Source organism: Ctenopharyngodon idella, chromosome 22 (assembly GCF_019924925.1).
Source record: "Ctenopharyngodon idella isolate HZGC_01 chromosome 22, HZGC01, whole genome shotgun sequence".
Taxonomy (NCBI): domain Eukaryota; kingdom Metazoa; phylum Chordata; class Actinopteri; order Cypriniformes; family Xenocyprididae; genus Ctenopharyngodon; species Ctenopharyngodon idella.
The window spans coordinates 26,062,936-26,080,099 of record NC_067241.1 but is presented as its reverse complement, the minus strand read 5'-3'; the positions used below and the strand labels follow the sequence as shown (position 1 = coordinate 26,080,099).

At 36.7% G+C, this 17,164-nt stretch overlaps 1 protein-coding gene across 1 annotated transcript in view; it reads right to left on the bottom strand.

Moving 5' to 3' along the window:
- cntn3a.1 (contactin 3a, tandem duplicate 1) overlaps window positions 1-16,823 on the bottom strand; it is an 88,211-nt gene extending 71,388 nt beyond the window's left edge. The window contains 2 exon segments of the mRNA XM_051880840.1: window positions 6,388-6,527; window positions 16,396-16,823. Coding sequence (XP_051736800.1) covers window positions 6,388-6,442 — 55 coding nt within the window. The 5' untranslated portion in view covers window positions 6,443-6,527; window positions 16,396-16,823.
- Window positions 16,824-17,164: the final 341 nt, after the last annotated feature.

Genomic DNA, 17,164 nt, shown 5'->3' with positions numbered 1-17,164 from the left:
AAATATGCAGTAAAAAAACCCCTGAAAGATTTACATTATTTAAAAAATCCACATCGTTTTATACATATTTTGGACAAAGGGCAGCGCCATTTTGTTTAGATGCGCAGTCGATGACGTCAAATGGTTGCACTCAGCAAGCAACTGGCACTAACTGTTGCTATTTTTACCACAACACAACCCGAAAAAATATAATACGATGCCACATTGTGTGGCTTTTGGCTGTAATTTTCAGTCGAAGGGCAACAGGAGAAGTGATGTAAGTCTTCACTGCTTTCCTAACGTTAAGAAGAGGAGAAAAAATGGGAAGATGCCTGTGGACGAACAAAACTTCCTAAAGACCTGCGTCTCTGTTCTCTCCACTTTAACCCTGATGACTTTAAGGCTTTTAGTAGACCACAGCTACTGAAAGAGCTTTCAGGTGGTGATGGATATAAGCGTAGGCTTAAACAAAATGCCGTACCGTCGGGAGTCTAAACGCCCTCGGATATCGAGTGAAATCCGCACTGTGAAATGGCAGAGACAAAACACGCTAGATGCCATCCTTACAGGATGTAAACATGACACCACAGCCACTGACTGGGGAAGTTCAAGCTTGTTTGTGGAGGAACCTGATGATTCGTCAGTTTGTCGATTCAGTCAGTCAGTAATGACACATCAATCATACATTAGATCGATCCATAAACTTACCTTGAACAGATCCAGCTGTCAAAAATGGTGCCGCCCTTTGTCCAAAATATCTATAAAACGATGTGAATTTTTTAAATAACGTAAATCTCTCATGGGGTTTTTACTACATATTTCAGTAAGAGACATCATTTAAGTTATATTAAGGACGTCCCCTTTACAACACAGCATTCAAATAAAGAGGGCTAAAATCAGGGTAGGAAAAATGCCTTTTATTCCTAAATTATGACAATTTTTGATGTAAAAAGCATACTAACATTATAAGTGCACCCCAGGAAACATTATAAAACAATAAAACAACACAGTTTATGACCACTTTAAAATAAAGTGTTGCTGAATTTTTCAAGAAATGCACTTAGGAACATTTGTATGAACTTCTTAGAATTTATCTTTAATTTCTTAACTTTTTTCTTTAGAAGAATTTTGTGAATCCGGCCCCACTGCTAAAGAATCCAGCAATAACCAGCATGAACTCCATGTTGGTCAATGCTGGTTTATGATGAAAAACGTAACTATTTTACAAGCTTAATATTTCATCTGAATTTGTATGAATGGAATCGTACAAAAAAGTACAATAATTATTACAAAAAAATAAAAAATGTATACGCTAAACAGACCCGTCACAGATCGCACGAAACGTATGAATAAAATCACACAATTTAGCCAACAATCCCCCAAAATATGAAATAGTTATGAATTGCCATGAGATTGTTTTGAATGAATAGAGCTGGTATAGTGCTGGACTAGCTGGTGGAACATCATAGTCACGCTGTTCTCAAGCAAAACTGGTCCCAGCATGCAAAACATATATTATGTTGGTGACCATCAAAGCTGAATTTTTCAGCAGACTATTTTTTTTTTTTAATCAAAACTCTGAAAGATCATTTTAAATCATTTGTTCCTAATTTAATTTTCATGCTCTAAGCATCTGCCATTTCGTGACATCAAAACCTCCTACCGCCCTCTCTATTTTTTAAAGTAAAATCACGCCCATGGGATTTGTAGATATACAGTATTGTGTTCCACATGTACCCGCCAAACACTTCTTATGCAATCTTATGATGCACATGGACATGAAAGTCAGTCTGCTGAGATGTTATCAAAGGCTAAAACACACATTAATTATCAAGTGACTCATCCATGCTAAACAAAGACTGGTCTCATAATCAGGGGTCTGGAACACGTCAATTGGGGGCGTCAATATTGACACTGCACTAAAGCATCTGTCTCTTTCTGATCAAGCTGTTCAAAATCCGCATGAGCAATTTTCCATGGAACAGCTAAATGAGATATAATACCAAAATCTGGTACCAAAAGAGGTGAGGCATATGTACATAAAGACAAGGGTGAGAGAGATTTCAAAACTTCAGGTTGAGCTTGGAGCTGATGCAAACCTGAGAAATGCAGCAAAGTGCAAATTTCTATCACACAAGGAATTAATGCTGCAATTAAGGTTCGTATTTGCCAGAGGACAAGAGGACGAAACTGTCTGTTTCAGAAACACCATGTAATTACAAGCTTTAGTGATGCTGCAAATATTACAAGATGTTATTAAAATATTGATGGGGAGTAATCTGAAGCCATGTCGTCGCCTGTGGGTTTGACGTTACGTTGTGAGGATTCGGCTAAGGGCTTTACTGGTGCTGTGATTTCTGTCAACAGACCACAGCTGTCCAAAGAGACACACTGTCGCTGAGAAATTATCTATCTCTGTTCAGCACAGAATACTAACAAGAGGTTTACAACACAAAGCCCATCTTGGTGGAAAGGGAGGTCATTATTGAGGAAGTTGGAGAAAGCAGGTCGCTCTCTCTCTCTCTCTACCTGAGTGGAGAATTTATATGGCAGTGCAGCCCCCCGGAGCAGCACCGGAGCTGGAGGGAAAAGCCAAGGAGCAATTTGGAGGCCCAAATAAAAACTAATCTCAAATTCAATACCATCTGACAAGCCGATGAATTCGGCCAGCTTACCTCAGCATGAATATCCAGTCACAGACAGGGCGCACAGGGCGAGGGAGGGAGGGAGAGGGTTTAGACATTTGTGTGCCCTCCAATTCGTTTGATTCTGATTCAAGGGTTTTATTCATCAAATGAAAAAGCCAATCTTGGTAAGTTAAAATACACACCTGCACACACCCACGCAAACAGATACTCACCGCACACACAACGAGCCCTGAAGCTCTGAGTGTAGAGAACTGTACATTTAAGGAATTAAGTGTGGCTAACTCAGTTGTTAACTGTAACAAACTTGCAGAAAACTATGCAATAATGTAATATATCACAATGGATCAATTATGTTAAGTGTATTTATGAATTTGACCTTTTTCAAATTGACATTTCTGCTTAATCTTGTTACTGAAAGACAAAAATGCATCAATTATCTGTCAATAATGGTCAAAATATAATTTAATGATAACTATTCTTTGTAATTGTTTTAAGATGTGTCTAGCCTTGTGAAAAAGTGTGCTTAATTGTATTGAATGTGCATTTGTAGTGTACTTCAAAGCTTAAAAGTATATATTTAAAAAAAAACTGTACTTGCAGAAAATGTAATGTTAATGAAATAAAGTTCACCCAAAAATGAAATTTCTGTCATTACTCACCCTCACATCATTCGACCTTCATTCACCTTCGGAACACAAATTAAGATATTTTTTGATGAAATCTGAGAGCTTTCTCACTGCCCTATAGACAGCAATGTCATAACCAATTTCAAAAACCTTAATTTCTTTTCGACTGAAGAAAGAAAGACATGAACATCTTGGATGACATGGGGGTGAGTAAATTATCAAGAAATTTTAGTTCTGAAGTGAACTAATCCTTCAAATTGAGTCGAATTGAGATTTTTCCCAATCCCATTTCCCTTCATTCTCACCAGTATCTTTCTTACACTCTTTAATATATCTGCTCCTGATAAAAGTTAATAAAAGGGAAAAATCTTCCCAAAATGTAATTAAAGTATCTAATTCAGTTTGGCTTCAACTGGTGAGAAACACAACTAAATTAATCAGGACTACGAATATGTAAATGCTTTTCTCTGATTGTGCTCTGTGTTTTGTGTCTCTACTCCTCAATCAAAGCACATTTAATCAACCACAATTACATCCTTGTGTCCATTGTGTTCTACTGCAGTTAAAATTACCTGGCACCATATGCTCAAAAGATAAAAATTAAAGCAGACTGTTTAACTGGTTTAACTTTTTACAGGTTTTTCAGTTAAAACAAAGCAAACGAATGGAGTTATAGTGGCCATTAGCATGTCTTTTACACGACCAGGGACACATGTAATATTTTACTTTCAAAAGCGTATTGAGTGCTGGCAATTAAATCACAAAGGTATCCAATAATCATTTCGAGTGGGTTTGCTGTTAATGTAATTATTTGGTTGGAGTGGATGAATATCAGGACCATTTCACAATGCTGTAAGATCTGTTTTAGCAGTATCAGTTTTTTTTTTTTTTATTATTATTTTAAAGGGGTGGTTCATTGCGATTTCACTTTTTTAAACTTTAGTTAATGTGTAATGTTGCTGTTAGAGCATAAACAACATCTGCAAAGTTACAATGCTCAAAGTTCAAAGAAAAGGGAGATATTTTCTTTGAAAGAATTCTCTGTTTAAGGTCTACAACAAACGGCTGGTAGAGACTACAACGAGCTTCTTCCCAGGTTGGTGACATCACAAACCCTAAAATTTACATAAACCCTGCCCCTGAGAACACGCAACAAAGGGGTGAGGCCATTTTATTGCAATACAGTACGTAACACAAAAGCAATAGCATGTCATTAAAGCAAGATGACAACATGACAAGTTATAACTGTAATTAAACTAAACTATACCTGTTCTGTCTTCATGCAGCATATATTCTCTGGCTCTGTAAGCATCTTACAACAGTTCCCACACTAGCAATTTATAGATTATCATGACAGAATATGCTAATCAATGACTTTAAAATATCCCACATCAGCTACATAAATTCATCAACTAACCATTCAGAAACGTCCTGTTGCATTCTACATGTTGTCACTTCTTCTTGAGTCTCTCCGTCATTGTCTGACTCCGGTTTGTACATAAAAGGCTGAACAGTTTCTGACATTTTCAGTGAGTCTGAGGTAATCGCCGCTGCTAACATGAGCTCTTGAAACTCCGCCTTCTTCATAGGAGCAGCAGCTCATTTGCATTTAAAGGGACACACACAAAAACAGAGCGTTTTTGTCACCCTCAAAAAGTGACAAATTTAACATGATATAAAAAATTATCTGTGCGGTATTTTGAGCTAAAACTTCACATACACACTCTGGGGACATCAGAGACTTATTTTACATCTTGTAAAAGTGGCATTATATGACCCCTATAAAAATATGAACACCATTGGCAGAATGTAAAAGGTTGCATACATGGCATAAATTTATGTTTTCCGGACAAGATATTATGTGTGTTTTTATATATGAAGTTTATCAATAATAGTATCACTAATATACGTTTTGTATATTTTTAATAAATAGTTTTGTGATTGATAATCAATTCTCATTTTGCTAAAAAGCCAATAACGCAGGTTTACATTGTGACATCATACCCCATATAGTGAGAGATAATAATTCTACAATGTAACTGGCTAGCGAAGAAAAGAGTGCTTTCAAAAATCCTGAACATCATGTAAAAGAGCAAACAGCCCTTTTTAAATCAAAGACTTAGAGGATTAAGTCTGACCCTCCCAGTGACTGAAAGACAATGTAACTGCTTCATCAAAAAGAGATCAATAAAAGGGCTTTTGTGCTTCCACTTGGCTAAATGAGAACATAAATTGCGCTCTCCAATAAAATAATGGCTGGTAGATTCATTTGCACATTAACCTTTTCATGTCTCTCAAAGGGCTTGTTAAATTACATATTATCACATCTTTTCTCCAACTTTGACACAAAGTAAGATGGTCTTTAAATCACAAAGTCATGGTATAATACCCACACTGTAGGAGGTCTATACTCTAAAAAAAAAAATCTGTAAAAATAGGGCACAATGTACTGTATTAATTTAACAGAATTTTCCGTATTTGTTTTTTTACAGGTGTTTTACCTGTATTTAGAATATTGCACTTCATTGAGTTTTGTTTTAGGGATATGTCCGTAAAATAACTGGATAATGTCCAGGTAATGAGCTGCCAGTACTTTTTCCATTATTTTACAGATTTATTTTTTACAGGGATGTAATAGGGCACAATTCAGTGACAATGGAAATATGTCAAAGGTATGTTCTGCCCAAGACGGATGAGTATAAAGCCTAAACGTCAAATCCCATAATTTAAGATAACAATAAAGTGTTGCCAAGGAGAACATAATGGCACCTTAACACCGCTGCCATAAAGGCAACAGCACCTGTTCTCTTACCTACGCTACAAGTAAAACAACCCCACTCTAAATTCAGCCCCATGTCTCCTTGACCGCTTTATGTTGATTTAAAGTTTATTATTTAATATGATCCACCTCCCAGACTATCTCACACATTGTGTCTTTGCTCACCTCGACAGTGCCCACCTGAGAGAGTTCAACGGCTTTAGCGTTCACAAACAAAGTGAAACCTTTAATTGGTTCCAGAAGATAAGAGACATCCATGAATGGGAGGTCTGTCCTTAATAGTAAATGACAAGGACAAATGTATGCCACTGAAACAGACAGGAAAGTCTATAGAGCAGGTTATTAGGATGCCTACCTGAAAGGCATCCCATGAATAATTGCAGCACCAGCAGTTTCCATGACAACCCCATTTTAAATATTAGAGGTCAGCGAGAGCTCACATTCAATTGAGGGTAAATAGAATGCCGTCTTTGTCCAGACTTGAACCTCTGAGTCCTGAAATCAAAAGAAAAGATGAGAAGAGTTAGAATAAGCCAGACTATATTCAGCAGCATTTCAAACTGAGAAAGAAATCACAGCTGACATCAGATGAATATACCATTATTATACCATTACATTTTCCAATTGTTATAGTTTGAGTGTGAAAATGTAAAACTACAAAGAAGTTTTAATGTACAGATCAAGACCTGTCAGATGTCTAAGCAACATCTTAGAAATGCTTTACCACAGGTACTGTGATAATCTTAATCTGTGATCATGAAAAAATAAAACTGACAGACAGTGTGGCGTATCTACACTGATAATACTCAAGGATTTAATTAGAGCCTTTACTTAAATAAACCTTTTCTGCCAACATCACACAAGGCTTTTAGGAGGGTTAAGAACTTGGCCCAAGGTGCAAATCCCCTTATGCCATTCTCTGGCCTCCACAGCTCTGATCATCTGGAGGGCAGACTTCAGGCAGCTGGCTCTCACACATCTGCTCTAACACAAGATTACTCAAGATTACCCAGTACACACACTCAAGCCATTCCTCTTTTCTCTATATGTTCTTTTTAGTAAAATCTATCTATCTATCTATCTATACAACAGTTAGTTCTAGTCCTTGAATCTGATGCGATCTCATGCGATATTCCACCATTATACTGTTTACCATTTTGGCAGCATTTCTCTGAGCAAACGCAATAGCGGAAGGAGAAAACCCACTATAATTTTCTAAATACTCCTGTTATTGTGTCACGGAATGTAGTTTTAAGTGTTTTCTGCTGAGAATGTAATTTTTTAAACCTCAAATCTGCAGTTTATTTATAAAGATAGCGTCTATTTGAAAATTTGCTCTGATGATTTTGGAGTTGTGAGTTCCGGGTGAGTTAAGATCTTTGCACACTGACTCTGAAATTTTCGTATGCGTTTTTTTTTTTTTTTTTTGTATTCATCATCCTTAAAATTATCACACACAGAAACCTTGCACACTGAGTCCGATGCATATTAATGAATCTGTTGCGAAAAAATTCACAAAACAATACTAAATGGAGTCTTCAAGCAGTGAGGATGATTTTGTTGTCCTCTCTCTTCTTAAAAAGAGGAAAAGAAAGAGGAAATATTGGGTCCATCCAATCCTGAGATCGCGTAGAGAGGAAGGAGAGTTCCACCTCCTTATCAAGTTTACTTCAGGATGTCAGTGGCTAAGTTTGATGCTTTGCTAGCGATATAGTAAATAACTGTTTTATTCCTTTTTTTATGACTTTTAAATAAAAACATCTCAACCAAGTTTTGTGTCCAACTAAATGTTTTAGTTTGAGTTGGACAAGCATTAAAAAAAAATCTTTTTTTTAATGAATCCATTTCATTTCAACTGTATTTGATAAAATTAAGTTGGACCAACTCAATTACATTTCATTGCATGAAATTGTCTTTTATGAGTTGGGGCTACACATATTTATTGGATGGAAAAACTGCCCTCAATTAAATTGAGTTCATCCAATGAGTTATTTTTTTTGAGTGTATAGGAGCCACATATTAAAAAGAAGACCACCAATATATATGTATTCCGCACTTTGTTTGTCATACATTGCTTTGTGCTGCGAGACAACGTCGATCAACTTGTCAGATGCCATTCTGGATTTTGACGTTAGCATGTATGGTGGCTCTGAATTGTCAAAACACCTCTCAAAATGCTTGCTACGGATGCGAAAAACGCAGAAAATTGAACCAGATCCGAATTTTTTAATGATGGACGAAAGTTTTGGAGGCAGTGTGTAAATGTGATTGACACAACATGAGGTCGTATTTATTTTTTAATGTGCGAAAATTTCGGACTCAGTGTGCAAAGACCTTTAGGGTTAGGACTCGACGGAAATCATGTTCTTGGGAGCAGAGATCGCTCAGCGAGAGGGGCACCTAAGAGGGCAGAGGGGCAGTGGCTCCAGCCACCGGAATTGTAATTTTTTTAATGTTTGTAATTTTTATCCTATTGTTAGTTATATCTGTTTGCTTGGTCAGTGACTGTGAGTTTTGGTTGTTTTGCTATTGTAGGCTGTAAGGACCTTTGAAATAACTGAAATCATCTGGTGATATGGAACTGTAATGTGATTGACAGACCTGGAACTACTTCATATCTGTGCATTTAATGGAAAATAATTGCACACCCAAGAAGAGTCCTGCACGGGTCCTGTTTGGTAAACCTGCACCTCCCCCGCACCCGTAGTACTTAACAGAACACCCGACCCGTTATCCAACAGCAGCACCAATTTAAAACCAAATTTCTTTTGCCTACATCATGTGAACAATCTGCCCATATAGGCTATTTTGAACAAATGTGCATAAATCACACCATAGGCTATATAAATGCTTAGAGGTCTTAAAAGAACATAAAGCCAAATTTGAGCCTTTACTGTCATATAATATCGGGGATATTTTAGCGCATTTAAATCTGGTTGTCTCTCCTGAAACTCTGCAGTGTATACATGGCCACTGGTCCTCTTAGCAGCATAAAAAAACAACTTTAATTTAAATTTTGAATATATACAGAGAGCGAGCAAAGAGCCCTCTCTTTATAATGACTGAAGCTGTCAATCACTTCAGTTGCCGCACGATTGGCTGCAATGCTCAACGCTGCAAATCGCATTGTATTTAGAAATGGTCTTCAGACTACAGATCGTGAACACAAATAAGCTCAGGACTGTTTAAAAAGCAGCTGCCTGTCAGTGGGTAACAAATTGAGTCAAAATAGTCTTGGCTATTGGACCACCCGTGCTTATTGATTCCTGAAAGTAAATATTATTCCACCCGTTACATCAAGTATTAGAGGTTCACCCATCCGCGTGCAGGATTCTGCCTAAGAACGTTCGTCAACCAATCAGAATCAAGCATTCAGCAGTCCCATGGTATAATCAAATATTAACTTACATTTTGGAGACATTATTGCCAGTTTGTTTGTTCTTCCAACTGTCTGAAATCGCTCCCTATACACATATATAGTGCACTATTTGAGGAGACAACCATGACTCATCCGTCATGGTGTCCGAAACCATAGTTGACATTAAGTGCACTCATTTAATCCCACAATGCACCTCAATAACAAGTGTACAACCATTGGACACTCAACAGCAAGCCACTAGAAAATACATAAACTGTGAACGTCACACTGAACAAATTCCCACATCTTGCCAGAAGATGACAGGACTTCTGGAATACTGTTTGAATTCACTAATTCATTTAAATTCAGTGGACTAATGTAGGGAATAGTGAATAAGGATATAAAGGTGAGGATTTAAGCTACAGCCATAATGTTTTGAACAAATTGCTTGAGTGAACGATTCAATGACTCACCCATAAAAACACTTGACAAAGTCATTTGTCGCCACCTACTGGTGCAACAAATGTAACCTACAGAAAGAGTCACTGAAAATCACCAAAAACTAATGCACAAGGTCTGGAGTGTACCAACAAATTCAAGTGGAGTGATACAAACAGTGGAAAGTCCTATTTATCTATTTCAGTTTTGTGACTTTACAAAAATCCTGGATTTTTCAGTGAATTCAGTAACACCTAAACAGACAGCAAGAAAAAAAAATGTTAATCTTTGGATATGATTCATACCATGTATGGTATATAAATATGGAGGATGAGCCTTAAACGTCACATGACTCATATCAGGGCTCTTGGAACTCGCCTGGGCCAATGAAAACTCTGTTAATCCTTTGATCAATGTTTTGCAATCTGACTCTAATTTTATGTGATACTTTTATAGGCTGTAATACCCATGTTGTAATTTTAAAATGATATTCTTGATTAGCTTTGGTATCACTTGGCAACATTAAATTTATTTTACTAAAAGACTGCAGATGTGCAAGTGGTAAGGTCTGAAAATTGCCATGTTCAATGGGGCTTCAACTCGCAATGTTCATCCAGTAAGCAGGTGCTTTACGCAGCAAAACAAATTTGAGTTTATTCACTACCCATGCAAAAAATCAAATGCTCGAATGCTCACCAGTGGCAGACGTACTAGCGGGAGATGAACTGAAGGGCAGATTAAAAGTATATTATCCAGCCAACAACCCACATCTTTACCTAACCTTTTGGGAAGACACAAATTAGACATCCTTTATCTGTCACATCCAGGGAAGTCTAAAATTTCTGGAGAGAATTTTCCATTAGCATTGCTATTCATCTCAGACAGTTTCTTTACAAATCATATATTGCTAAAATTTTATTTTGCTTGAATGCTTGGCTACTTTTCAATAGCTGTCCATAGAGAGATGCCTTTTGCCCACATAAGGATGTGTATATGCCATCTACTAATAGCAGGGGTAAAATGACCATGTTAACCAGCCAAACCTTGACCCCTTGCAAAAGTGAAATAATACTCAGGCATCCACATATCACAAATCTGCGCACACAAAGACAACAAAAACAGCATCATTAACCATCTATTGTGGGTCTACATAAAATCAGTAAATGGGTCTTACAACATAAACTTGGAAAGTGACAGCATAACAATCACATGCCTCTGTAAAAACTTGTCTTTATCATCAGGATCCATGCATGCTATTAGGGCTTTAAATGTTTGCTTTGTTTGTGTGACTGGCAGTCCATCCATTATGGCCTGTGGATGCATTTCAAAACTCCACACGACATGCAATATATGTCTCACTGTAATGCTGCGGACTAAGCGCCAACAATCTGAGCTGAAAACGAGCCCATAGAGAATTTCTTTGTCCTTTAAATTCTGCTTGATGCCATAACTCTGCTTGATGCCATAATAAAAGCCAAAACATGGGATGTTTTATTCTTTAAAAAGGGGACCTGCCTGGAATATTTGCAGACATTCATGTTTGCACTGCAGTGGGACAAAAGGGAGCAAAAATACAGCACAGAGCTCCTATTTTGTACACCCCAAAAAACATATCTAAGAGCACGCAAGAAAGCATGCTGGCTTTAAAGGAAGTGCAGACGGTGAGCTTGACCTTGGTACTACCCCTGTCTAGAAATCCATCAATTTTTCAATGAAGTCCGTATTAATAGAATCTACACTCTGCTGTTCATGGGATTCACATGAAATGTATGTGTGCTCTCTACTTTTTAAACATAAATGAGACAGACACCCACTCTTTCCAGTTCTGGCACAATCTCGGATAGACTCTAAATCTTTTACCTGGTTCCCTTGACTTCACTTGATCCACAAACACTATCTCTGAGTTTCTCTGTAAACCCAAGCATGATTTCACCTATAGGCAACCAGTTCCTTTGGAGAGCAAAATGAACTGTGGTGTTGTTAATATCTCAGCTGACATGAACATTTGTGAGTAGCAGTTGACAGCACGGATGAGGAGCGTGTAAAAATTCTCCAGCTTCTATAGTGCACTCTGACTGAACTCTAATCTAGAGGGTGCAAATGAAAAATTAATGTTCAGCATCCAAAAGAGCCAAGAAACCACAGTTACGATTTATCTAGCTGGATACGACTGAATTTTGAATAAAGCACCAATGGAAATCTGCTGGTTTGCATTTACACTTCTATTCATCCCTTACAAAAAATAAGTATACGTTAAGTACATTTTATTAAGTATACTTATTAAGTCATGTTTAAGTATATTTTTAAGTATACTTTATGTAGTAATTATACTAATATCAAGTCTACTGTTTCAATACTACTTGGGACTAAATTGGCTCTTTACTACTACATTTTCCGTTTGTACTGCAACTGTACTAGAAAGTTTTCTGATAGTTTTCTAGTTAAAATACTAGCACGTTTTTAGTTTATGAAGTACACTTTAAAGTTTACTCAGTAAAATACTAGTTTTTGGTAGTTTTATACTGCAAGTATACTTGTAAGTTTTTTTGTTTGTTTGTTTTGTTTTTTTAAGTAAACTTAACATCATACGTATAGTTTTAAACAAAAAGCTGAGAAAATCACATTTTTGTCATAGACTACATCTGAATGGGATTTAGAACGATTATGGAGTCCATTAACGCCCCCGAAGCTTCACTGTCCTTTACCTCATCATGGGTTCGACATTTTTTTCAGTAACGACATTTCATTCAGTAACATTTAACAGTTTTGATTTATACACTGTTCAATGTTTGATGATCGTGTTATTTTACATTTGTGTAACCAATGCATCTATCACTTGTGTGTACTTCTTCATCTGTGTTGTGATCCGGAAATTCTGTAGTATTTCAGAAGATGCGTAATAATGCCCCCTAGCATATAACAGTGAAAACATGGATAGCCGGAAAATTCCGTCAATGGCGGGTAATAGTAAAGTTGATTCAAAGTAAATTCCTACGTACACCAGTGGACTAGCCTACACAAAATTTCAGATACTCAGAATTAGGAACATATCCATTTTCTTTATAAATCAATATTTTCAAACAATATAAATTTATAAGACAGTATGTAAAACTATGTGAAAAAAATATTTAATATATAGGCTAATAATAATATTTAAATATTGTTATGTAATGTAATATTTAAACTCAATCAAAAGAAAAGAAAAAAAAACACAACTACAAGCATGTAAGTATACTTAGAATAATGAATTATACTTTTAAGTAGGGATGTAATGATGCATCCGGAACCGGTTGAAAATCGATTAAAACGTGACGATTCAAGTCGGTTGAGATGCTAAATGAATCGCAATATATTTGGGGGTGGGGGTTTCTATGAATGTATAGCTGAGCCTGACTGGGTTCAGAAAAGTTTAGATGTTATCTTACTTCCGTACAATACATTTTAAAGTAGTTTTAGCGCACAGCGCTGCTTTGTTTATAGCGGTAACCATGGAAGCGCTGTATTGCCGCCATTCCATAAGCGCCACCTGCTGTCAAGACAGTGAATTTGCGTTCTCATGCAGCCCGTCTGCTGTTATAAAGTTTTATGTAGCATAATTTCACAAAGCTAAAGTCTGAACATTCTATTTTTGCTTCAGATTTGTTGGAATCATGATTAAAATGCAGTGGTTGCCTCTAATTTTAAATGGCTACAGATAGTTCAGCTTGTAAAAGAGCAAATAAACATCTTGTTCATGTACTCATATGAAGAGATTTCTTTTATTTGTATTATTTATTTATTTATTTGATTTAGGATTTGTTTTCAAATTTAAATTTAGTTAATTTCACAAAGAAATATGCAGCATTTTGTCTGAGAAATAATAAAAAGACACTTCCTCATTTAAATCTCATTTTGTTAAAAAATTTGTACGAAAATCGAATCGTGAAACCAGTATCGTGAATCGTATCGAATCATGAGTTGAGTGAATCATTACATCCCTACTTTTAAGTATATCTCGATCAAAAGACTGAGTACAAGTATAGGCCAAATATACACACCCGGCGCAATGCAACGGCAAGCGTGATGCAAGTGTTTTTTGCTAGTTTCAGCCCGATGCAGTTATCATTTTCACGCCCAGCGCCACGTTGTTTAAATAGCAAATGCACTCACGGCCATCTGTTTGCCCATGGGTGTGCTGGTCTGAAAATGAGTTGTTCAGGTGCATTGTTGGCGTGTTGCTATTTTGAGGCAACTGAAAATGATTGCGCCATTGACTTTAGACCAGATTTTTGTTGGTTCGACGGCGCAGTCATTTTCAGTTGCCTCAAAATACATTCTGCTCGTTACACACACAGAGATGCGCAGCAGCACACAAACATGCCAAATATTAACAATGTATTTAAACTGACTCATCAGGTTGAGAGTGTCTATATTCTGCCATGTAAATAGCACTCCGCCATGGTGCAAGCGCACTTGGCCTTTAAAGGGAATGGGAGAAGACACTCTGATTGGTTTATTCCACATTACACCCAAAACACACCCATGACTTATTAAGAGACTAGGTACAACCCTTTTGGACCATTTTTTTCCCATCGTTAAACTAGCAAAAGTGGACTCGGACATTGCACCTGCGCTTCAGATCTTGCGCTTAGATCGTTAAAATAGCGCCTTTTGACTTTTCTGCCATTATAGTATACTTAAATGCAGTTTTAAGTATATTTCTGAGAAATACATAAAGTATGTTTCTGAGATGTACAAAAAAAGGGCTGAAAGTATACTTTCTTATTTTTAGTTTAAAAAAAATACTAATAGCACACTTGAATAAACTTCTTTTTTTGTAAGGGATAGTATACCACTGTTATATATTATACCACTCAGTTATACACAATTTTTTGCTTGTTTTTACAAACAGAGGAATGAGCTAAAACTATTTTTTTGTAATATTCCCCAGCATCTATGGCATAGGACCCCAAATATTCCTTTATTCTCTCTTTTAATGACAGAGGTGTGACATTCAGACTGAAACTATTCATGCAGTTTTAACAAAACTCTATTATTTGGCTGTAAAACTGATGATGCAGAAATATAAAGCATGCACCAGCAGGTATGGCACATCTCACACCTCAGCCTCAACCTGCTGCATATAAACATCAGCTCTCTATGACTCAACAAGCAATGCTGGGAGAAGGGGAAAATGTAATATGTCACAGAAGACAAGCCTCCCTCCTTGTCTCTTCCCCTTTGACTTGCATCAACACAGAGGTGAGTGCAAACAATCTGGCTTCCCTAATGATGCCTTGAGAAATCATCCTGTTTTTTTATACTCTGACAAGCCAGCAGAGTGCAGCAAAAACTGCCTCTACCTCTAGTGCAAATTATTGCTACAAATAAATGAGTATTCATTTTTATTCTGGAATTTATTCTTTCTGCAAAACACTGCCTAACCTAAACACAGACTTATAGTCTTACAGTCTTATATTTGTGTATCAAGTCTCATTAAAATAAAACAAAACATGATTTTTCTTTTTTTGTATCAGAGATTCTAATTATATAAAGATTGTGATTGTGATTGCTCAGAAAAATGCACTTTGAAAACCTAAAATCATGAGAAATGTGATTTAAGGGATCAGATATATTGTCTTATGTGATTGCAGAGCTAGATTTAATGTCACTGCTTCTCAAATCTGCAGAGTAACTATGGGACTTTATCTCCTGTATGTTAAATCCAGCCCATTGTTAAGAAAAATACAATTTGGATTCGTCTTGAGAAAGAAATCTGTATCAAAAACATTTAATCAAAATATGGCATTAGGATTGTCAGTGAGGGAAGTCAAATAGTCATTTACCTCATTGTTAGAGCAAATGAATGAACTTGATGATTCAACACTCATTCAAACAAACAAACAAATAAATAAATAGTTAAAAAAAAAAAAAAAAAAAAAAGGTAAAATTTATTGCAATTATTCACAAGGACAGCTTGTCTCTGGTGGCATCATAAACACAAGAGGATTAATAATTTAGCAGACAGGATACATTTTTAATGATTTCTCACAAATTTTAGTGTTTTAATGGTTAGATAGACTGGAAAATATTCCACACAGTTTTTGTCCTGTATTTTATAATTCATTCACAGATGTCTAACTGAGAGAGGTCCAAATAGGCTGCAGCATGGCAGTGTCTGGACAGATGTTGATGTTGCTGAGGTTCACTGACCAAATATGGTTGGAAAAAATGGAAAGTTTCTATAGAAAATCTAAGAATGTGGACTAATTGTGCAATATTAATGATATGAAAAGAGGAGACAGGAATTCTCAATCTGAATGACAAAGTTTGCAATTGCAAAAATAAAGGTTCTTGAGTTGGTATATAGTTATACGGCGATTAAAACATCTCTTCAGAACAGTATTTTGGTTCGTAACATTCATGGTTTTCTAAAGAACTTTTCTGGAGCTTGAAATGGTTTTTATATACAGTATGACAACAGACGTTAAAACCTGTCTGGTTCTAACTGAAACCCTTATTTTTGGAGAATAGAGCCAATTAGAGGAAAAAAAAAACTATTCGTGTTTCTTTCTCAAACTCGTTTACCTGTTTGACTTCCCACAGTTTTCAGCCTCTTCGCGTCTGCCACTGTAACAGCATCTCTCTAGCCATTCCACAATGCCAGAGACGAGACGAGCGCGCTTCACAGGTGCAACTGCCACAGAGGAATTCTTTCTCCTATTTTCTGCCTCCGGATATCCAAGATACTCCTTGAGAAACGGTAAGACGTCGTGACGATACCCCACTGGACTATTGTGCAGAAAATGAGAAGTAAAGCAAACGCGTTACGCGTGGAATATCCTCAGTTCAGCCTCACAGACAGAGGTGAATGCGCGGATCCTCTCCACACTGCGCCACGCGTCAACGTGTGTGGAGTCGCTCGCGCTCACATCCCCGTTGTGACGCAACACAAACTTCACATCACTTGATCTGCTGTCAGTTCATCGGCACTTGAAAGAAAACACCGCATCCCGTGGAAAGAGAGTGGGAAGGATATAAAAAGACTTGAGTCATAAAAAGTGTTAGAAGATCCATCAATAATGGATTAAAAACATGATATCAGGTTTAAAATTTCCTTAATGTTTAAGACGTGCTATTTACTTACTCGTTATTCTCTATATTGGGTAAAAGTTGGGGTTGAGCTGAGCTGTATTACTCTCCTCTAAGATAAAGGACATTTAGAAAATCTATTCATTTTAAAGTACCTCATGAATTAATGAGGAAATAAAACGTATCCCTCGGGCTTGGGCAAAATCCACAATTGAAGAATTGGCTTCTTTTCAATTCATGAGTGTGAATTTGAATTGAATTGCCC